Here is a 24026-nt window from a genome sequence, read left to right as displayed (position 1 = left end):
ACTCGTGACCCACTGTGTGACACTCGTGACCCACTGTGTGACACTCGCCACCCACTGTGTGACACTCGTGACCCACTGTGTGACACTCGCCACCCACTGTGTGACACTCGCCATCCACTGTGTGACACTCGCCACCCACTGTGTGACACTCGTGACCCACTGTGTGACACTCGCCACCCACTGTGTGACACTCGTGACCCGCTGTGTGACACTCGTGACCCACTGTGTGACACTCGTGACCCACTGTGTGACACTCGTGACCCACTGTGTGACACTCGTGACCCACTGTGTGACACTCGCCACCCACTGTGTGACACTCGTGACCCACTGTGTGACACTCGCCACCCACTGTGTGACACTCGTGACCCGCTGTGTGACACTCGTGACCCGCTGTGTGACACTCGCCACCCACTGTGTGACACTCGCCACCCACTGTCTGACACTCGCCACCCACTGTGTGACACTCGCCACCCACTGTGTGACACTCGTGACCCACTGTGTGACACTCGCCACCCACTGTCTGACACTCGCCACCCACTGTGTGACACTTGCCACCCACTGTGTGACATTCGTGACCCACTGTGTGACACTCGTGACCCACTGTGTGACACTCGTGACCCGCTGTGTGACACTCGCCACCCACTGTGTGACACTCGTGACCCGCTGTGTGACACTCGTGACCCACTGTGTGACACTCGTGACCCACTGTGTTACACTCGTGACCCACTGTGTGACACTCGTGACCCACTGTGTGACACTCGCCACCCACTGTGTGACACTCGCCACCCACTGTGTGACACTCGCCACCCACTGTGTGACACTCGTGACCCACTGTGACACTCGCCACCCACTGTGTGGCACTCGTGACCCACTGTGTGACATTCGTGACCCACTGTGTGACACTCGTGACCCTGCGTGTCTTTCCAGTGTACTCCCCGCGGCGTCTGAGCGTGATGATGGAGAAAGGTACAACCCGTTACATGCAGGGTGGGCCAAAACAATCGGGAAGTGTGGGGTCATTTAATTTGTATTAACACATATTTAAAGCGGCTCCCATTAATTCACTTTTAAAACGATTCGGACTTTTTTTGTTCAAAGTTTACAGCTCCCCTTCTCTAGCCTACATAAAAACGTTCGTCTACATAACAACTTTAGCGTACATAAAAAAGTTATCTTACATAACTTCAGCTTACATACAAACGTTAGCGTACGTAACAACGTTAGCGTACATAAAGTGCCGCGGATCCTCTCCCCCCCCGCCCCACTGTGCTGATGGTTTGCAGTCATGAAGGGGAGGAGAAAAAGTGCTTCTGCAGACCAGGGGTCCCCTAAAGGTACGCCCACTCCACCCCTATCAGATAACGTCGCTCTCCGTGACTCTGAAGCAAGTGAAACCTCGCGCGAGACGTGGCGCTTCCTTCATGCCCGTGCTGCTCGTGCCTTGCTCCCCTTCCGTGACACCCTCGTCTCCTCTTCCCCCCCTCCCCCGCAAGCTCTTGCAGCGATCGCCTCTCGCTTGGTGTCTCTCGCACTCTTTCTCGAATCACGACTTCGGGAGCGTCGATTGTAGCTGGCGTCTGGGCCAGCGCCTGCCCAACTGCGTTCGGCAAAACACGTGCACGTCGGGGTGTGGGAAGGGCGACTGCCTCGTCTTATCCCGCGACATTATAGTTTCTCTTTCCGCACACCTCGCTGGTAAATTCTGCAAGACAAATGAAAAAACATCCGTGCTAAAATCGTCGCCCAATAACGTCGCCACGTTCTTTATTTTGTACTTCTGAAAATCTGAATGGCGTAACGTGCGCACGGCTTCTTCACGTTTGCCCAACTCCGCACCCCCCCCCCCCCCCCCCCGGTTTCCGCAGCGGAGGGCCCCGTCGCCGCGGAGGGCCCGCCGTCGTCGGAGGCCACGGCCGACCGCGAGCCGCTGGCCGTGAGCCGCCTCTGCTTCGGCGAGCCGAACGGCACCGCCCGCCCCGGCCTCGTGTGGGCGGCGACTAGCAGGGGGACGGTCGCCAGCCTCGCGCTGAAGTCGCCGCGGGGGGATCGGCGCTCCAGCCAGCCGGCCGTCTTCGGCCAAAACCGTGAGTTCTCTGTCCTTTGTTTTTGTCGTCTCGTCCAACGGCGGTGCGAGTTGATTTTTTAGTTTCAAGGCCACGGTCCACCACGGCCACGCACAGCGCCATGTCAAGCGTCGCTCGCCACCGCTCGGTGCCGCACTCGTAAGCGGCAGACCGAGTATTTGCAATAAAAAAAAGATTTTCTTCCTTCACATTTCCGACGCTTGGTACATACCGACGGTAAACGCTGTGCCGGCGTCGGCGGTCGTGCGCGCGCCTACGAGTTACGGACCTCGTCGCTGGGATGTCGCGGAGGGCGCGGGCTACGGGGAGCGACGGAGTCGATCGTCTCCGAGGTGTGAGCGGCGTACGAGGCAGGGTGCGGGCATTGTGGCACCGGTGCTCTCCATTGCCGAGCGAGCGACCGATGGCGGAGTGCAGTCTGAAGTTCAGCTCATCCTCACCTTCCCACCACCGCCGCAGGGAAGGTGAAGACCCTGGGTGGCCCCGTGCTGTGCCTCGCTCTCCTCGACCACGACTCCCGGCTACTGGAGCCCGGCGGCTCGTCGTGGCAGGGTCCCGCCAGGGCCTTCACCGTGCAGCATCGCTCCTGCTCCACCGGATCCTTCGCCGAGTTTGCCGGCGCGGCGGCGGCGGAGGCCGTGGGCGCGCCCAGTGGCGCCGGGCTGGTGCTGGCATGCGCCGAGCGGCAGGCGCGCGTGTGGGGCGCCAAGGCTTCGTACAAACGCTCGCTGTGCGACGCGGGCGCGCCGGTGGCGATAAGGGCCAGCGCGGTGGACGTGGATGGGGAGACGCGCCTCGCCTGCCTGCACGTGGACGGCAACGTCGCCGTGTTCCAGTGAGTGGTGGCAGCGGCGGTAGTGGAGGGTGACGACGGCGGCGGTGGCGGTAGTGATGATGTCCGTAGCGATGGCACGGATTATGATGACGTTGGTATATTCCCCTCCCCCCCCGGTCTCCTTGCTCTCGGTGTTTCCGTTGCCCACGATGATGGACGTGGCGGTGACGACGCGGACGGTACCGGCGATCGTCGCCACGTTGTTGGTGACGGCATGATCCCCCCCCCCGGCAGGCTGCCGGCGTTGGCGCAGCTGTTCTGTGTGTCCCTGCTGCCCGCGCTGGGCCTGAGGGCCGCTCGCACCGCCTGCTTCGCCAACGGCGGGCACGTGCTCTACATGGGCGGCCCCGGGGAGATGCGCAGGGCGGCACTGGTGGGCGCGGAGCAAGGCGCCATTGATGCGGTGCGGCGGCAGCGTCACGCGGGGACGCAGAGACACGCGTAGAGACAGACGCACAGACACACGTGGAGGTGGACAGAGACACGCGTAGAGACAGACGCACAGACACACGTGGAGGTGGACAGAGACACGCGTAGAGACAGACACACGTGGAGGTGGACAGAGACACGCGTAGAGACAGACACAGACACACGTGGAGGTGGACAGAGACACGCGTAGAGACAGACGCAGACACACGTGGAGGTGGACAGAGACACGCGTAGAGACAGACACAGACACGCGTGGAGGCGGACGCAGAGACACGCGTAGAGACAGAGATGCAGAGGCACGCGTGCATACGGACGGAGACGCACGTGTCATGTGGAAACACATCGAGAAAGACATCAGAGTTTTTATTTAGACTGGAGAAATCCGATGAGCTTTGAAGCTATTTTTCACAGATGTCCAGTAGGGCTGGGTCAGAAAGTTACAATAAAAAAATATAGTAAAAAATATAGGAAAAGGTAAGCAAGTCACTAAAAATGAATACAAAATAAAGTATAAAGTACAAATTGCATAAGTACATTCATCCCACACATCTGTTTATAGCATGGTTGGCTACGTACGGTGCGAAAGAAGTCCAACATTCATAGGGATACACACAGAGATAGAAATACGCAGATAGATACTGATATGTACAGGGACTCCTCTATATACGAACGAGTTAGGTTCCAGAGGTCTGTTCGTAAGTCGATTTGTTCGTAAGTGCAACTTTACTCCTGTCGATTCCAAACATTGTTGTACGGCATGCACACTAAACACGAGGAATTCCTTTATTCACGTTCTACAGATGTAGATGCCACTGGTTCTTCACGTTCTGCAGATGTAGATGCCACTGGTTCTTAACGTACTACAGATGTAGATACCACTAGCTCTTAACGTTCTGCAGATGTAGATGCCACTGGTTCTTCACGTTCTGCAGATGTAGATGCCACTGGTTCTTCACGTTGTGCAGATGTAGATGCCACTGGTTCTTCACGTTCTGCAGATGTAGATGCCACTGGTTATTCACGTTCTGCAGATATAGATGCCACTGATTCTTCACGTTCTGCAGATGTAGATGCCACTGGTTCTTCACGTTCTGTAGATGTAGATGGCACTGGTTCTTCACGTTCTGTAGATGTAGATGGCACTGGTTCTTCACGTTCTGTAGATGTAGATGGCACTAGTTCTTCACGTTCTGTAGATGTAGATGCCACTGGTTCTTCACGTTCTGTAGATGTAGATTCCACCACCGCCATCTATTGCGCGGCGGTTGAACTTACGACTCTTGGTCCGAACGGGCAACTGGACGTACGGACAGGGTTGTTCGTATCTCTGAAAGTTTGTAAGTCGAATGTTCGTAAGTAGGGAGGTCACTGTACTCATTTAATGCTGAGTCGACCTAGCTGAGGCCCCAGGACCGGTTCACGAATTGGCCACTGCTCTTCACGTGAGTGTGAATCGAACTCAGGTCGCCGCATGACGCCTTACAAATGCACACACACCCGCACAAAGACAGATACACACAGACGGATACATGTAAATATAAATACACGCACACATATACATGCACAGGTACACGTGTGCCTTTGCTGAATGGTCCTTTATTTTTTTTTATTGTCTCAGGAGTACAGAGGAGACCTTTTCATTTCCGTGCCGCATCCCGAGCCCACGAATAACCAGTTCTTCAAGAAGCTCTTCAAATCCTGGGGCTTCTCACTGGACAAGAGGGAGCTCTGTAAGTGGTTTAAACATTCGTAAATAATCATCATCGCTCCGGTTGAAAGTTTTCAGCGTTCACGCCATCCTCGTAGCGCGAGGCTCTGTCGTCGTGAAGGAGGGCGCCGCGGTGTTTCACAGACGCAGCCCACGGCAGTCTGCAATGGCCTCCTCTCACGAATTGCGTCACGGGATCAATGCTCTGATAGTGCATTGTCTTTGTACTGTCCGCCTTTTGGCGTTCTCTGGTCTGACTCGGCCATAAAGAAGGCTGTCTTTGATGTAGACCAATCAGTTTCAAGACAATGCAAGTATATTATAATCAGTGCATGTTTTTTGCATGTTCACCACAAGTACGTGTGGTTAATGCAGACAGGATTCCTTGAATAAGAATTCTATTTGGTGTTTTAACATCTTGACACCTGTTTTATTGCCAGAAAGAGTAAAACCTATGATTATTTTTGCATACCTTAAAACTGGCAGAAAAAGTGTCCTATTTTACGTCACGGGATCTTTGACGTCGTTCGCGAAGCGGACGTCGCGTCGCAGTGCCACGGTTTAGTGCGCGCCGCGGTATTGACCGGGGCGGCCGCTGAATTCGAACAGCAGACCTCTGCAGCAAGCGGCGAGCCCTCGCGACTTGCTGGGCCGCGTCACCGCCCTGTGCCGTGTGGGAGTTTCCTCCGGCTTCTCCGGTTTCCCTCCCATGGCTGAGAAAACAACACACCCACCGAGTGGAACCAGTATTGGCCAAATCTTCCCACTGCTAAAAAGTTACCTGCAAATTAACACAATTTGGATTCCCCAGCAGCAGTAGCAGCAGCGGCGGCAGCAGCAACATGATACCCCCCCCCCCACCCTTACGCCTTCTCTCTTGGCCCTTCTTTATCCTTTTTCTTACAAGGCGCCTTGAGACATTAGTGGAAGGCGCCTTACAAGCAAATGTAAATTATTCTTGTAGCGGAAACTTAGCAGGACCCTCCTGAAAACAACTCGCGAGACTCAGTTGAAGCTTTCACGGGAAAGCAAGCAATATAATAATTATATAGGATTATAAGGATGTCCTGGTGGTCCCTATTATACAGAGTTTTGGTGATCTGTGCCTAACGCCTGACACTCTACGCTGTGTCTAATGCTGCTCCGTTGGCTACATGGATTTTTCATGCAATTATACATTTCTTTTTCCATTAAGGGCTTATTAAAATTGTAACTAATTATTAGTTTATGTTGTTCTGTCACGATGCAAAAATCCAACCAACATCAAAGTGCCGATTCAACAAAATTCATCTCAAGGAAATATTTTGGGAGATGATCATCAATTTACACCAAATGTGGTCGAGATATTTTAGATTAAATAAATTCAAAACAATCTTTAAATTTTAGTCGTTATCATTAAATGTTATTTTTATGAACCCATCATATGGCGGGCAATTACACTAGTCATAATAATACGGTGGTCCCTTGGTTTACGATGCCATCGATTTAACAATATTCTGAAGCAACGATCCGCCTCCCATAGCGTCCCCATTGTTTATATTCACGATACATTTTCGATTAACGATGTTTAACGATACCACGTGGCTGCAAATTTCGGCCAATCGGAGGGCTCCTAAGTCTACTTGACAGCAGACCTCAGCTCCTGAACCTGTCAGAGGTTCGAATTGAAGGAGAGACTCCTTCCAAAAATCTATTTTCTCCCAATCTCAGCTTCTCCACTAGCCCCTTAAGCCATCCTTATTCTTAGCCTAAGGTAAGAATTACAATGTTATGCTCTATTTATTCATTATTTATCCATGTTTCTATTAATATGTTCGTATAACGCTTATTTATTAAAATTGCGTGTTTAAGTATTATAAACTATGTTATTATGGTGAAAAAGGTCAACTGCCGATCGCCTTGGAACAAATGAAGCCCCTTTAAACGTGCATGTCCTCTGTCCGATTGACGATCACCTCAATGAACGGCGGTGGTTTTCGCGGAACCAAATTAATAGCGCTCGCCGAGGGGCCAACCGTAACGTCCGCCGGGTGTCGCTGTCTCTGGCGCTCCTTCCCAGTCGGCGACACGATACCCAGCCACCCCGCCCCGTCGCGCCCGAGCCCTGGCAGCCAGCTTCAGCGCCCCCTCTGCTCCGACGGGGGATCCCGGAATACCGCCCGGGATCTCGGGCCGGGGCCTGGGTCGTCGCCGCTCATCAGGGGGGATACGTCGTCCTTTGACCGCCTGTTCAAGGGCATCGCGGAACGCGGGGATGTGCTGCAAGATGCGGTGATCACAACCACGGAGATGGAGAGCAGTGCTGGAAAACTGCTGCAGCTAAGCGAGAAGGTGAGGAGGCTGTTGCTGACCAAATACACAGGTGCAGGGCCCTGTTTCACCGCACTAGAGTGAAATAATTGTTTAGTTTCAACACCTGCCCGCCCACCCAGACGTCCACCCACATATCCACCCACCCACGTGTCTTTGGATCTGTCGATATTTGTGCGTTTGTTTTTTCTGTCTACCTGCCTGTGTTCCTACCTGCCTGTTAGTGTCTCCATGTCTGCCCCTTTCTGGAACTAAAACGGGGGTTAAGATGTTCAAACACAAAATAGATGCCTTTTGCAAGGAATCAAGCCTGCATTAACCACACATACTTGTGGTGAACATGCAAACACACACGCTCTAGTGATAGATGGCATTGTCTTTGAACTGATTGGCCTACACCCGAGACAGCCTTCATTAGGGCCTGCCTCTGGTGTACTGGTGAAACACTTGTTTACGAGTTTACTAGTTTATTAGTTTACTAGTTTATTAGTTCACTAGTTTAGTTTACTAGTTTAGTTTACTAGTTTATTAGTTTACTAGTTTACTAGTCTCACCACCAGTGTCAGACCAGAGAACGCCAAAAGGTCAATAGTAGAAAGACAATGCAAGCATCAGAGTATTTAAGATTAAACCTATTCTTATTTTTCATACTTTGAAACTGGCAAAAAGGTGCTATGATAAGCTATGTCGTATACGGATGTGAAAGCTGGACAATTACAAATGTCCTACAAAGCAAGCTAGAAGCAACAGAAATGTGAGTTTTAAGGAAGAGGATGTTAAACATTTTAGGAACATGCACAAGATGAGTAACTTAAATGTGTTACGGATAGCAGCGGGGGTACACAGCAAGAACGCAAACCTGTCAACCCCTTATCAGTGCCCTACCTTATTACAGACCAATTCAGACCTCATTGGTCATCCCGTGCCCCTTATGCATCTCAACATCCTACAAAGTCCCATCACAAGGGAGAAACACAAACATGATTTTGTGTTGTGCCCGTATTGAAACGGCTGTACGCCGTTTGGACCTGAACACACGGTTTCCTTGCACAAGAATACGGGTAAACCGCATGGGTTGACAGGTATGAGATCATCACTGAGAACAATTATAGAAGGGCATAGTTAGATATTTTGGACAAGCATAATAATAAAGGGTGCTTCAAAAAAATGTTAACACTTCGGAGAATTGGCAACAACACCACAATAACTGTGCTGCCTCGGGGCTCTGGAGATCACCTGGAGAGGATTCCAGGCACGCGTTGACAATGATGGCGAACACGTGGAGACTCTTTGACTTTTTGAAGCTATTAACATACATTTGTTACCGTGTTACAATGTATTATCCGTTCTTTCCCATGAAAAACGATAGTCCCATAAGTGGTAAAACAAATTTGAAGCACCCTCTATTAAAATGTTTTACCTAAAACTTTCATGACTGCAGGAATTCATATTCTTGGTTCTTTCGGTAAAGTAACATTGATAGAAAACAAAAAAATCTAAAAAATATATGATATAAAATTGAAATAATAAAATTCAAATAAAAAATAAAAAAAATAATGAATTGAAAACAATAAAAGCAAAAAACCCACAAAAATAGCAAAATCAAATGTAAATAAATAAAAAGTTGTTGCTTTATTTAGCAGCAACAACAACAAGAACAGTAATTTTACCGCTGTGGTACAACACAGCACGGTTACCTTCCTGTTGTTTTTCTCCGCCAGCTTATGAGGGAGTGCCAGGGCCGGCGATTCTCCCACAAGTGAAAAAAGCTCGGCCACGACAAAACCCGCGGCGACGCGGGGCGCTCCGCCGCCGTGGCCGCGGCCACGGGGAGGGAGCCAGCCCAGCATCGGTGCCGGCGTGTCCGGCAGACAGCCCGCCTGTGTGTGGCCTGCGGGGCCCTCCCCCATCACCCCCTGCGTGTTGTCCGATGGACTGGCAGCGCCAGTGGTAAATCGGCTCTCGCGGCCGGGAAAGGCCACGCTGGGCTTGATTTCTCCGATTCGTGGGGCTTGTCCGCGTGTCCAAGTCGAGTTCTCTCCCCGCTTGTTCCGCATGGGCTTCTTCCGCTGGGTCAGCTCGGTCTCCTTTCGTAGCAAACACAACAGCGGCAGCAACAAATGTAAGTGGTGTTGGCCAACAAACCGTGCCTCAAATGCTGAAAAATTTACCTGGAAATTACTCACCTGGGTGTAACACAGCAGCGGCAGCAGTAACCACATCGCACCCCTTCTTCCCGTCCTGGAACGAAAGTCATTCTTGGGTGAACAAGTGTCAACACAATCACAACAAATAAGAAAAACGGTGGCGAGTCTGTAATTCAATTGGCTTTTCCAGACTGATATTAGCAAGCACACGCACGGATCGCTGACAACGTTCGTTGCGAATGCGTTGCCGAGCTGTATATACCGCACAGTACGCCACACAACACAGCACACGCCAATTTGCCGCTTGAGTGGCGTTGACGCCACCGCGGCGCTTGTGCCAGGCTAGGTGTACCTCGACTTAAGTTTTTACAGCGCGCACGAGGTGCCGGGCGGACGGCACGCCCGTGAGCGAGCACGAGGCAACACTAAGTTCACAACGGACAACGTCAACGCCACGTCTCGCGAGGCAGGCAGCCGTACGAGAAGACTTTGGGGGCGAGCGCTTTCGAGCGAGCGTCCCACAAGGGACACGAGGCAGCCGTGGCGCTCTGGCCCCGAGTTAGTCAAACAAGAATAGTTGTTAGACAAGTGCCGAGTACTCGTGATTGTGTGCAATGTGAGCGCAGGGTGTGTGGCTGCCTAATAAATCGATTGTAAAAGCTCGGCGATACGTGTGTCTGCTTGTCCGTCAACTAAATGTGCCTTTCAGAAGGCTTGAATCTAAAAAGTTATAGAAAGTGGATCCCCCCCCCTCACCAGATGTGGAGGTAAAACGTTGATCCAACAAATAATGTATTTTTAATTATTTTTATTCACTTTATTAAAAAAATTGTCTTATTTTATTATTATAATTTTTTCTTTCTACGTGACTTTGCCGAAAGACCCAAAGAATATGAATGTCCTGCAGTCACGAAAGTTTTAAGTCAAGATTTAAGGCTGTCTCTGGTGTCGGCCAATTCATTTTAAAGACAATGCATTTATTAATTAGAGCACGTTTGGTTGCATGTTCACAAGTACGTGTGGGTAATGCAGACGTGATGCCTTGCAAAAAAGTATCTATTTGGTGTTTAAAGATCTGAACACTTCTTGAACACCACACGGGAAGAGACCACGGGGGCACACCGAAGACCACCTGGCCACGGCACCATTCAAAACCAACTCAACACCGTGGGAGGCTGTCTTGGGCTGAAGCAGAGAAGGCTGCTCAAGACCATCCCGCCAGGGCGTGGGCTTGTTGCGGCCTTAAGCTGCAGCGTAGAGGAGTCGGTTGAGTCTCGTATTGGCCAAACGTCAATTTTTAAACAAACACAAAAAAATATATAATACAAAATATCTCAATGACACACGTGACAACATCGCCCCTTACCGCTAACACTTGGCAGGACACCGCCAAGGAGAATACCCCTCCCACTGCCAGGGCCTCAAGTGGCCACCATGCCCACAGACGCTCTGGGGTAAGCCGCGGGTACCACACAAACTGAACAAGAAGGTCCCTCGGGAATGCTCTTTGAGAGGGGCGCGGTGGGGGTGGTGAGGGCCTGGCTCCTCAAGTCAAACTGCTCCTGGGTGAAGAGGCTTCCCTGGCGAAGCAACAATCTCAACGTGGACTCGTAACGAGACGGGGTGAAAACCACAGGCGGAGTTCTACTTCTATATTTGGGGGAGGGGCAAGGGGTTTGCTTTGTCCCTCACTGTAGGAATCGCGGGTGCATACAATACATGTATTTATCCATAAGAGGTTTTTTGGGATAGATCGTGTAAATATATAAATGTGTCGTTAAACCCGCCACCACCCGACACAGCCAACTAGTAAGGGTTATCACGTAAACAATTCGTCACTCGTACAGCCAAAAATCTGGCTGTCGCCTGATGAAGCGAGTTGTAATTACTGGCGAAACGTCGTACTCGGATTGTAAATGTTGTGACTTGGCTCTCCAACACACCGGTTAGTGCTGTACTAGTGACGAATTAGCCACGTTCTGTTTACGTGACAACCCTTACTCGTTCGCTGTGTCGGGTGGTGGCGGGTTTAACAACACATTTATATATTGACGCGATCTAACCCAAAAAAACTCTTGTGGATGATATTGGTCGTGAAAGCCGACGTGTTAAACTGACATTTATTTACGTTTAATCTTACTTGTAAACTACTGATAAATAAAGGTATCCAGTTTGGGGGGGGGGGGGGTTGCCCCCACGTGCCCCCACGTGCCCCCTCCTCCCGAACTCCACCCATGGCTAAAACTTCCACGACCGAGCCTCTCAGCAGTGGGGTTCGATTCGTGGGGGCGATGGCAGCAACACGTCGAGGAGCTCAATGCTGGCCTCGCCGAGAGCCGGCTTCAGGAGAGAGCAGTGCCGGATTATCCCGGTAGCAAAAGTAGCTACACACGTGTAGTAGCTACTACTACATGTGTAATAGTAGCTACTACAAGTAGCTACTAGTAGTAGCTACTACTAGTAGCTACATGTGTAGCTAGTAGTAGTAGCTACTACACGTGTAGTAGCTAAACGTGTAGTAGTAGCTACGGGCCCCGCACTTTCAAGGGCCCCGCGCTAAATGCTTTCAAGCTATCAATTCCGGTTCAGTGATTCTGCACTTGCTCTATTACTATAGTACTATACCGCCTTCAACTTTTATGAACGACTGGGTGTATAAGGTTAGCGATTTGTCAAATTATCTGGCTGTAAAGCAAATGAAAAGATACAATTACTTTACTGTGCAAGTTGAACATTTGTTACTCTTTGGTTTTTTCGGTAAAGTCACGTATAAATAAGAAATAATAAAATAACATAATATTATTATTTCTTATTTATACGGGACTTTACCGAAAAAAGTAATCCCTGCAGTCACGAAAGCTTCAAATCAAGTTTGAACATTTGTGTTTTAATATTTACGGTTTTTTTTTATATTTAGGGCCCCTTTATAACAACAAATATGCTACAGGCCCCGCGCTAGCTTCATCCGGCACTGGGAGAAAGGGAGAGTTCGGTGTCGCATTGCTGTGGGGCGCACACGTTTTTGGGTTTGCGTGGCCACACTCGCACAGTCGCGGTAGGTGTCACTACAGGACAAGTCTTACACAGCTAATGAGCTGCAATGGGCAGGGCCTTACGACCACGGCTGGGCACTGAGCTCAGCGCTGTTGGAATCCTGGCGTCTAAGCCTCGGCTTGAAGGTGTTATGATTACGGCGGGCACAAGTGAATTGATGACATTTCTCCACACTTAATCTTTTCGCGTGTCGACCAGCGTGCGACTCGATAGGGGCGAATGGGGGCGTGGGAAGGGGTGGGGGTTTGGGATATCCCTTGGCTCGGCTTCTTTTATCCCTTGCTCTGGAGTGGAAGACAGCAGTAAAGCAACTCCCACACCCCCCCCCCCCCCTGCCTCTCTGTGAAAGTGAGAAATCACGCGACTAACGCCACCATCAACGCAACGAACTTCGCGGCCCTCCAGAGGAGGAACAACGCTGGGCTCGCCAGGAGGCGGCGATGAGGCAAGCGTGTGGTATGGGATAGACCGATCGAGTGTTGCTTCCTCACATGAAAGGGGGTTTTCTCCAGCTGCTCCGGGTTTTTTTTCATCCCACGAGTAAACGCTCATTGATTGGCCGGTGACACCTTAACACATATAGAGGAGCGCAAAGCTCGGGAAATTGTTGGTCGCGCCGGCTCCTCGCCGCGTGACTGCTGCTGCCGCCTCCCCGTCCCTCCTCCTGCTCTGAGTCGTTGTTGCGTCTCGCGTTGTGCCGGACACCCCTGTCCGGTACACCGCGAGACCAGGGGGGTGCCCTCGGCTGAGAACAAAACAAACAGACGTCTACAGCTGGGCATGGTAATGGTTGACACGAGGTGGAGACGTTAAGGTGTTTAGAGATGTTAAGGTGTTTAGAGATGTTAAGGTGTTTAGAGATGCCGCACTATGCGTGCAAAACCTTACTGTGGGTCCCGCCCATGGTGGTTGGTGAGTGTTGAGTGTTTTAAGCGATCTCGAGTCGACTCCTTGAGTGGGAACCCCATCTGTCTGTCGCACCACGGATTGCACGCTCTGTCGGTTTCTTAAGGAATAAGAGGATAGCTCTGGGTGGCTGGGTGGTTGGGTGGCTGGATGGTTGGGTGGCTGGGTGGTTGGGTGGCTGAGTGGTTGGGTGGTTGGGTGGCTGAGTGGCTGGGTGGTTGGGTGGCTGGGCGGTTGGGTGGCTGAGTGGTTGGGTGGCTGAGTGGTGGTTGGGTGGTTGGGTGGTTGGGTGGCTGGGTGGTTGGGTGGTTGGGTGGCTGGGCGGTTGGGTGGTTGGGTGGTTGAGTGGTTGGGTGGCTGAGTGGTTGGGTGGCTGGGTGGCTGAGTGGTTGGGTGGCTGAGTGGTTGGGTGGTTGAGTGGTTGGGTGGTTGAGTGGTTGGGTGGCTGAGTGGTTGGGTGGCTGAGTGGTTGGGTGGCTGAGTGGTTGGGTGGCTGAGTGGTTGGGTGGCTGAGTGGTTGGGTGGTTGAGTGGTTGGGTGGCTGAGTGGTTGGGTGGCTGAGTGGTTGGGTGGCTGATTGGTTGGGTGGCTGAGTGGTTGGGTGGTTGAGTAGTTGGGTGGCTGAGTGGTTGGGTGGCTAGAGGAGGGTGAGGACTTCCCTGTCTCGGTGTGCAAGGGTGTCGTGTCATGCGAGTGCTTGTGCACTCTGCATTTTAATAATTCCACATGGATGACTTTCTATGTACGTGTGTCTGTACGTGAGTTCGATTCCCGCTCACGTTCTACACCAATGAAGATTATACTCTTTGGTTCTATTCGGTAAAGTCACGTAGGTAAATAATAAAACAACAATAATCACGACGTTTCGGCCACAACACAAGCGGCCTTCATCAGGTGAAGGGACGAGCCTGTCTGGAGGACAGCGCTGGAGTGGAAGAAGCCACGCTTAGATCACGACATTTAAGCTGTGTGAGAAGAAGAAGAAGACCACGGGCTTTGACCCGTTTGACCGTGATCTAAGCGTGGCTTCTTCCACTCCAGCGCTGTCCTCCAGACAGGCTCGTCCCTTCACCTGATGAAGGCCGCTTGTGTTGTGGCCGAAACGTCGTGATTATTGTTGTTTTATTATTTACCTACGTGACTTTACCGAATAGAACCAAAGAGTATGGATCTTTGCAGTCACGAAAGCTTTAAATCTAGAACCAATGAAGATTATTTGAACCGATCCTGGGCCTCCCCTAAGTCGACTCAGGCTCAAATGAGTACCTGTTGCAGTGTGTAAAACCATCGCCACTAGGGAGACAAAGGCGGCCTGGCGTGGTGGTGGCCACTCACCCCCTCGTGTGCCGTACCTGCCTTCATAGGTGCTCACTTACAGCACTTGCCCCAAAGGTCTGTTCAGGCTATACGGGTGATCTTTGTCTTTGTGCAGAAACATGTATACAGCAGTTGCATCATATATTATATTCATCTTAAAGTGAATCTGTCCCAGCTCAAATGTCCAATGTTCGTCTGCACTAGTACTTCTGAACCTGTGGTGGAAATTCCATATTCGCGCGACAGGGATCATCCTCTTCATAGAGACCAACCCTCTTGAGTTGGCGGCTCTCCTGGGGAAACCCTGAGATCAACGGAGGCAGTTTTCTCGAGGAGAACTCCACCCCGAGTAGCACAACTTCACATCCAAGTTCGCTCGTGTCGGATGGTGCCATCGCCTCGCTTTACACCGACGGACGGAGGTAACGCATTGACGCGTTCAGCCTCAATTGGAGAGCGTAAGAAAAACATCATGAATTGGCCGATTTTTAAATGCAGGACCCTCCTGAAAATTATGCTTGAGAAGCATAGCTCCATGAGTACAGAGCAGACGTCTCAACATGTCGGTACCAACCAGAAGTTGAGTAACTTTACTGGTACCAATGATTTTCCGTGGCCAGTAACCCAATCCATGACCACGTGACATGCGTGGGGTTATCGGGTAACTTACACTTATTGCCTGTTTTCAAGTTTTGGTACTTTAAGTGGTACCAGTTGATGCCCAGTGAGTTTCGTGTATACATTCCTTTTTTCACCAAATATGCCCAATTACCAGCGTGCAGCTTGAAATAAAACATGTTATTCACTCGCCACTCTTGAAAACATTTGACTCGTTATTCTGTTCCTGGGTGTGGCAGCGAGATGTTCAGGAGCTCATTGCCAACGTGTGAGGTCCGCTGGTCACGACGAGAGGGCTGCAGGAGACACTTCGAGTGGTTTTGCCTTTTCTCCGTAGAAGGAGCCTAAACTGCAGTGGTATTATTGGATCGCATGGTCACAGTCGCATCACTGTGGTTTTTCTTGATCAAATCTCTCTGGATCTCTCTGAGTTCACGATGTGGTCCATAGTTTTCAGTTGCGTGGCCACGATCGCACTTACGGCGGCATGTCTTTAATTTTCCATTCACGAATGAGATGTGCGCATGGGCCTATGACTCGTTATGTCGCACCAGGTGAATGCTATAACGCTCGGGGGGAGCGGTGGCGCAGCGGTTAGCGCGCTGGACTACGGACATAGCCAACAGTTCACGGCTTCCTCCTCCTTTCGACTATTTACAAGCGCTACAATTCAAATTCGCCGAACAGTCCTCCAACCTGCACGCTGACATTTCTCTGATAGTGCATGGATAACGTGTGCTGTAGGTGAAGAAGCGAAGAAGCGACATCATTCCAGATACACTTCGTGTGGATAGGTCTCTCTCTCTGTCACTCGTCCATTCCTCCCTTCGCAAACATCGCTTAGTTTCAAAAAGTTTACTTTTCCATTCGCGGGCTTGCAATCGTTACGAGTTCAGCGAAGCAAATCATTGTAATCCTCTTTCTATGTGTCTCTGCCGCGCTCTCTCTCTCTATCGTTCGTTCCCTTTCTCGGGTAGAAAGAGATCAGAGTGGAACTGTTCTCGATTTGTCATGTTAATGCTAATCCTTCTGAGCCATGAGGCGCCCTATGCCTAGGATACGCCGCCGGTCCCGTTTGCATCCCAATGAGGGCTGTGTACCATAGGGCTTAGCCTGGATTGGCGCTTGTGTGCGCGTGTCCACGACCCACACGGTGGAGGCCACACGCAGCTCAACCCCCCCCCCCCCCCACACTCTAATCCCTCATTCGAAGGCCCTGCTCAAGAGAAATCGGCTGATAAATCCCTAAATCGGTATGCGCACTCATAGCCCCATTGACTGTCGCCCATTCAGGACTAAAATGTCGCAACTTGTCCTGAATGGTGTGCGGGGTGGGGTGGGTGGAGGGAGGTTTCCTCGCACAGATGGGGAGAACGGTGGAGAGCGAACACAATGTTGCCGGGTTTCGGAGTGAAATTTGTCCGCAGGAGTTAAGAAAAAAAAGGAATGCTAATGCCATCACGCGGTAATGGGAATGCAATGGGAATTATGGAAGGTGCCTGGTTGGATCGGGGAAGTTAACGATGGCCGTGTCGGAGACACTGAGCCAGCATGCTGAGATTCTGGGTTCAGGCCCTGGGTCTCCCCGTGTTTGCCATTTTCTCATGGTGTTCATAATGTCCGTGTCGGAGACACTGAGGGCGCACCTCTATGATTCTGTAACGAGGCCCTGGGGAGTGGGTGCGTGTGTGTGTTACTATCTCATGGGGATCAAAATGGCTGTGTCACAAATACTGAGTCAGTGCCCCTAACAACATATGTTCAAGCCCATTGCCGGGGTCTCCCTCTGTCGTACGGCTCATATTGGCCACGTCAGATACACTGAGCTGCCATTTCTGATCTGTTGCGTTTAAATCTGAGTGTCAGCCGCCCGTCATTAACCTGTAGGTGTAACGAGTTGGGGGTCTCAGCCTAGTCGCCCAATCATTGCACAGACAAACCCCCCCCCCCCCCATGATTAAATCTCGTCTTCAATTTAACATGGTCTAGCCCAGCACTGAGGCTAATCTGTTTATAAATGCATTTAGAATACCGGGTACACGGCAAGCCACCGCGCAGAGTATGAAGGACCGCCCGCTAGTGTTGGGTTAGAGAGGCCTATTGAAACGGCCTCTAATGGGGCGGCCCCTACTATTGAAGCGGCCCCTATTGAAGAGCTCCCTGTTGGAGTGGCCGCTCTTGGAGCGGCGGTCCCTCTTTGTGGAAGACCATACTTCCCCGTCCTGCCGCAAGCCTGAAAAACAGCAGGACGGGAGGCAACTGAACTCGGATGCTGCGACTGTGGGCAGAGCACGCGGCCCCCGGATGCATCGCGGGGCACGCTTGGCCCGGGGCACGCTTGGCCCGGGGCACGCTTGGCCCGGGGCACGCTTGGCCCGGGGCACGCTTGGCCCGGGGCACGCTTGGCCCGGGGCACGCTCGGCCCGGGCACGCGCGCTGCGACAGCGGCGGCCGACGACGACTCCGCTGCTGCCGCTGCTTTGTCCGCGAGCGCGTTGAGCCGAACCCACCCCCACCCCACCCCCCCCTCGGGCGTGCGACGCAGAGCGCTCGTCACAATAGCCGCATGCCCGCCTTGCGAATCCCCTCCGTCAATGCACATCGAGCACAATCTCAGGCAGTTCCCCCTCGCCCGCCCCTAATCCTTAAAAAAAAGAATAGTAATCAGATTATGCATATAAATAAACTTAAACGTCCCTGAAAGCGGCGAATCTTTGAAACGTGCTTTAGATTGCCAGCGTAAGAGCCAATGACTTGTGGTGAATGATAGACCTCCACATTGTTTAGGTGGCTTGGGAGGTGCATAATGGCCGTGTCGGACCTACAGCAATGATGAGTGTTGGGTCGGGCAGCTTCAACGCGCCCGCGGTGGCAGTGTGGAGCAGAGGCGATGCATCTGGAAGTCGTCTCAGTCTGTGAACCCATAGCACCTAGGTCCAGCGAGTCTTCGACACTTCACGTGAGAGCCTCAAAGTGCACCTCGCCTCGAATAGATTGTCAGAATTCTGGAAACTGCCTGATGATGCCGGCGGTCCCTACCAGCGAGACGTCCACGTCCAACTTGCTAAGCGGTGTGCGGATCGCTCCCCCGACACCACACAAAACCGGTGATGCTGCTGCAGTGCGAATGTATTGTTGTTCACGTGACAACTATTAATTGGCTGCGTCGGGTGGAGGAGGGTACACGGCATACATTTTACTCACGTGATCTGACCACAAAAAAGTTTAATTATGATTCTCATTCTGCTGTGTTTTCAAGTTGTGGCTCTTCAACTATTATTTTATTTTGTTTTGCAAACTAAACGTATTTGTAGAATATTGAATTAAATTACTTTATATTTTTACGTGCTCCGAATAATTGCCATTGCCCGAAACGTTGCCAATTATATTTGTTTTATTTTAAAGGCCATAAAAGTATAATTGGCGAACGTGTGTTGAGTTGTTGTTGTTGTTGATTGTGTTTGTGCACCGCTGCCAACACAACAGGAGCAGCAGCGTCGTCACCGGGTAATGGTTATTAGTGTGGTATGGGGTATTGTTGTTATTGCTTACGCACAATCACATAACGCACGTGGTACAGCGTCGTTCTTCGGGACGCATCTTGAGACACGGTCGCATGTAGTAGACCTTTCACACGCATATCGACGGAATATTTTCAGTGACACAACAGTACCGGTCGATTATAGACATATGACAAGATGAGCCGTAAGAACGATGACTGTTTTTATTAAACGTATCAGTTTAGTATAATGATATATATAAAATCTTCCGCAAGGTTTATTGACAAAACCCTATTTTGCGTCCGCACACGAAGCAAAGCAGCCGCGGATTCGGATACTCGAGGAACGAATGGGCAACCGGAGACTCCTGCGGCAGCGTGCGGAGACCGTGGCCACCAACCCAGGCACGGAGGCACGGAACTCAGAACCGAGGACCCCTTGCCCGAGACACAAACACGGAGGCGGGGATGGCGGTCATCGATAGCGGCGATTGAACTACTCGAGCAGCTCGGTTTAAACATCACAGCAGGTGCCCGACAGCAGCGGGTTCGTTTCGCCTTTTACTTCAGCCTTGCACGCCTTTGTTTCCCAATCGTTAAAACAATTTCTTGTTCATCATCATCATCATCATCAATTACAATTTCTTGTGTTCATAACTCCACAGGTTTGATGGAACACGGTGGTTGTTGTACTTACGTGACCGTGCTTATTTTTTTTCAATTATTTACCTTCTTAAAAAATCTGGCCTTCTCTCGCACCCCGAGGTGACGAACCCACTGCTCTCCAGCAACACATACGAATAATACAAGAAGAGAGATACATCCACAATCATAGCCCACAGTAAACATCTCACGGATCAAAGCAAGCAAGCGAGCGAGCGGTGGCAACACACTCCACGTTCCCATGGCAGGAGCCGGTGTGAGCCAGCGAGTCTCCACAGTAGGGGCAATGTCAGGACTCGGGGGGGGGTGGGGGGGGCGTCTGCCTGCAGTGACCCCTTTCAAAGGGTCACTGTTTACTTTGTAGTTGAGCAGAGACCCCACCTCTTCAAAGCCCTTCGCCGGGTTAATAATTGTCTCCCTTTGTGTCGCCGACTGTTCTTGTGCGAAACCGCGCGGCTCATTGCTACCCACGGGTTTTAAAAAAAAAATGCAGGGAGCGCGCGGCGCGCACGGATCGTAGAGGGAGGAGGGCAGCAGCAGCAGCAGCACGCGCACGGGCAAAGGCGCCGCCCCTCTGGGAGAGGCAGCCAGAACCCCATCGGCCAGGCGCGTTAACGCGGGGGCGGTGTTTATGGCCAGGAGACAATGCCGCCCCCCGTGAAGACGAGTGCTGTGTGAATGCATTGAGCTGTCAGGCACGCCGACCCAACTCTGCCTTTGTCTCGCGACTTCGCCACCACCACCCACCCATGTCTGACCACCACCCCCACCACCTCCTCCCCACCTCCACGTCCCCCCCCCCTCCTGCCCCCACCCCGGCTCCCTCCACTCCGGACTGATGCTGATGCGAGGAGTCCAGCGGAGTTGTGACGCTGTGCTGGTCTCAGTGTCGTGTTGAGAGTGGCCGCCAGTAGGTGGTTGGGTGAGTGGGTAGTTGTGTGGGTGGATAGGTAAGTGGGTGGATAGGCAAGTGGGTGGGTAGGTGGTTGGGTGAGTGAGTGAGTAGGTGGATGGATAGGTAGGTGGGTGAGTTGGTGGTTGGGTGAGTGAGTAGGTTGGTGAGTGTATGGGTAGGTAGGTGGGTAGGTAGGTGGTTGGTTGAGTGAGTAGGTGGGTGACTAGGTAGAAGGGTGGGTGGGTAGGTAGGTGGGTAGGTAGGTGGTTTGTTGAGTCAGTAGGTGGGTGACTAGGTAGAAGGGTGGGTGGGTTGGTAGGTCGGTGGGTATGGTGGTTGGCTGAGCGAGTAGCTGGGTGATGTTGTGGGTAGGTCGGTGGGTAGGTAGGTGGTTGGTTGAGTGAATAGCTGGGTGACTAGGTTAGATGGGTGTATTGGCTGGGTAGGTGGTTGGCTGAGCGAGTAGGTGGGAGAGTATTTGGGTAGGTAGGTTGGTGGGTAGGTGGTTGGTTGAGTGAATAGGTGGGTGACTAGGTAGATGGATGGGTAGGTAGGTGGGTGGGTGGGTAGGTGGTTGGCTAAGCGAGTAGGTGGGTGAGTATTTGGGTAGGTAGGTTGGTGGGTAGGTGGTTGGGTGAGTAGGTGGGTGACTAGGTAGAAGGGTGGGTGGGTAGGTAGGTTGGTGGGTAGGTGGTTGGGTGAGTAGGTGGGTGAGTATATAGGTGAGTAGGTGGGTAGGTAGATATGTGGGTGGGTAGGTAGGTGGATGGGTTGGTGGGGGGGGGGGTGGTTGAGCATGTGGGTGGGTAGGTGAATAGGTAGGTGGGTGGGCGGGTAGGTGATTGGTTGTAGGAGTATGCAAAAACCCTGTGATGCTAGTTTGGAACGGATTGCCAAGAGGTTGAGCTAAAGTAGTTTCCTTCTAACCTCGGTGTTATCTCGAGAGTGGGTGCGCGCGTCTGTGGGTGAATGGGTTTATAGGTGGGTAGGCGTTGGTTGAAGGTGGGCGGGTGAGTGGGTGGGTGGGTTCGTTGGTAGGTGAGTGAAGTTGTGGTTAGTTGGTTGTAGGACGTGACGTCATAGTCTCCGGGTGGTGAAGTATGGTCAAAATATTCCTCAAGGTTCAGAAAATGGCAGGAGGCCCTCATCCAGCAGTGGATTTACTCAAACGGCCTCTATATATAAATGCCCATGTACCAAGACTGTCTGTCTTCATGAAGGAAATCACATTTAGACTGAATCTGTAAATGATGGCAATAGCTGTCTATAAGATCGTGTATTGTATTCATAACGACAGTAACTTTCCTTACCAGGTCGTATGCAGCCTTAGTCTGGCTCTATGAGCCCGGAGTAATCAACACTGAAGCCCAAGGGGAACTTCGGAGTGGCGGTGTGAGCGGTGTGAAAGATGATTGGTGGATCGGGTGGCACGGTGGTTCGCGCGCCGCACTCTGAACCACCGGCCACCTGAGTTCGATTCTCGGCCACGGCTAACATCAGTGGCGAGTGATACCCGGAACCTTCCCTGGCCCTTCACCTGTCGGTCACTAACCTGCGTTGACCGGCGTGGTGATGTATGGTACAACAATAAAAGAAAACATTACCAACATCCCAGTAGACATTTCAACGTCGCGCGCCAACGTTGGCATGCAGTTGGAACAGGTGGACCAATGTTGGCCCGACGTTCCACGTTGACCACGATAGCATGGGGAAGCATTCATCCGTTGGTAATTTGAGAATGGCTCTAATGAATTTAGATGTTTTAAAAACATTAATATTACAATAAATTTCATTTCATAAGACGACTGTGTGTTAACAATAACATTTATGTTCATGAATCTACGCATTCATAACGACAGCGGCTTTCTTGTTGGTTTATAGCACCTCTGAATGAATGACGATGACCCTAAAGTATATTTCCCCCCCTCTTGTTGCCACCGAATCGCTCCTTTCCTGCCCATTAATTACCATTTGTATCGCCCCTGTTACCCGCTTTCACCCGCCGACAATGACACCAATCGACTCCTAAATTATTGCTGTGGTTAATGAACAGATGTCTGTACTTTCTCTCTCCGTTGAACCGGCCATTATGAACATTGTGCCCGGGGAAAGTTGAACCCCGGTTAATGAATGCCGACATTCGGCTGCTAACAAGACCTGCCCTGGCCAACCGCTGGGCAGGACAATTCAAGACCGCCACAATGAGGCTGGGAGCAATAAAGTCATAAAATCGGGAATAGAGTGAATGCGTTCTGGATTCACCGGTGGTGTTTGACTGGCCGGTCGGGACAAGGGACACACGCCAACGCCGTAGTCTGAATGCCACCATCTGCGCCATCATTACCCCATGCATCTTGTCTATTTATTCAAAGATGCGCGCGCTCCCCTCCGCTCGCGTCTGCACGCTAACGAGCGGCGGCGCAATGCGTCTGGGAACCCGGAGGAATGAGCCTTGACGAGTTCAATCCCCGCGCGCGTCCCAACGTTAGTGGGGAATATCTGAAACCCATTCTGGGCCTCCCCTAGGTCGACTCACAATGAAGCCCAGAGGCTGCCTATAACAACCAGCCAATCGGATCGCTGGCCAGGCTCCTACTTGCTTAACTTCCGAGATATGACAAGATCAGTTGCATTGATCTTGTCATATCTCGGTGATCTGGTAATAGCGGTAATTGTATGGTTGTGCTTGACACCGCCAATGGAATGTGGAATTTCCACCACTGGCTTGGGGCCATCGGTAATGAGCGGCACCCCAAAGATTCGTTGAGTCGGGAAGCATTTTTATTCAATATATATTTTTTCATTCGTATTTTTTCCCCCAGCCCATCATTACCATTGCCTCTCTAGGTTCAATAAAAAAAAACAAGCACCACATTGTGGGGAAATCAGCATCGATTGTGCTCCGGACAAGACTGCGCCCTGCCACGGGAACGTGGAATTGGCGACCATTCGCTCAGGGGCACCACCAATGGATGCGTGAGCACCGTCCCGCGCTCGTTTAAGCAGAGACACGTGGTCTGTTGTACCTGTTCACAAATAAATAATGATAGCATCCACGAGTGAATGAAGTCATTCCAAACGTATCTCTTACCAAGCTCGAACGAGAACAACCTTGCTCAATTCACGAAACGCGTAGCACCCTAGTCTATTACAACTTTGATAATAGAGCTGCTTGTTGCTGGCCGCTTCACTTTTGGAGCTTTTCGGCTCTGTGCTCAGCGACTGTGTTTGAAAGTACACACACATCTATATATATAGATACATATTTTCATATATCCCCCCACTTCCCCCCAGGCAATGATATAAAAAAATACTTCAATTAATATTTTATAGAGAGAATTGGTCGAGAGGGGGGCATCTGCTGGGTCGGTTTGTTTGACGGGTGCAGGCGCCAGCAGAGGGCATCGTTCGTGTTCGGCGTCAACGCCCCCCTCTCACCCCACCGCTCGCTTACACGGAGGACAGCAACGACCCAGGGCGCACAAGACGCTGAGTCCAGACCGCAGTCCTTCGGCTGTCGTTCCCAAAGCCATCTCGATCCCGCCGGCCGCCAACAGCGTC

General features: G+C 51.5%; 1 protein-coding gene across 2 annotated transcripts in view; it reads left to right on the top strand.

The window, feature by feature from the left end:
• Positions 1 to 10172, top strand: part of LOC116953333 (syntaxin-binding protein 5-like) — a 40851-nt gene extending 30679 nt beyond the window's left edge. Inside the window, exons 20-27 of one of the 2 annotated variants that reach the window (XM_076075005.1) lie at positions 928 to 966; positions 1284 to 1334; positions 1866 to 2084; positions 2544 to 2919; positions 3154 to 3322; positions 4967 to 5078; positions 7116 to 7418; positions 9088 to 10172. In XM_076075005.1, the coding sequence (XP_075931120.1) occupies positions 928 to 966; positions 1284 to 1334; positions 1866 to 2084; positions 2544 to 2919; positions 3154 to 3322; positions 4967 to 5078; positions 7116 to 7418; positions 9088 to 9320 (1502 nt within the window). In that variant the 3' untranslated portion in view covers positions 9321 to 10172. The remainder of the gene's footprint in view (positions 1 to 927; positions 967 to 1283; positions 1335 to 1865; positions 2085 to 2543; positions 2920 to 3153; positions 3323 to 4966; positions 5079 to 7115; positions 7419 to 9087) is intronic. The other variant, XM_032973437.2, reaches the window with a different exon arrangement.
• Positions 10173 to 24026: the final 13854 nt, after the last annotated feature.

The sequence above is a fragment of the Petromyzon marinus genome, chromosome 51, assembly GCF_048934315.1.
Source record: "Petromyzon marinus isolate PM22_M1 ecotype Great Lakes invasive population chromosome 51, UKy_Petmar_22M1.pri1.0, whole genome shotgun sequence".
Lineage (NCBI taxonomy): Eukaryota > Metazoa > Chordata > Hyperoartia > Petromyzontiformes > Petromyzontidae > Petromyzon > Petromyzon marinus.
Note: the sequence above shows the minus strand (reverse complement) of the source record. Positions and strands in the feature narration are given on the sequence as shown.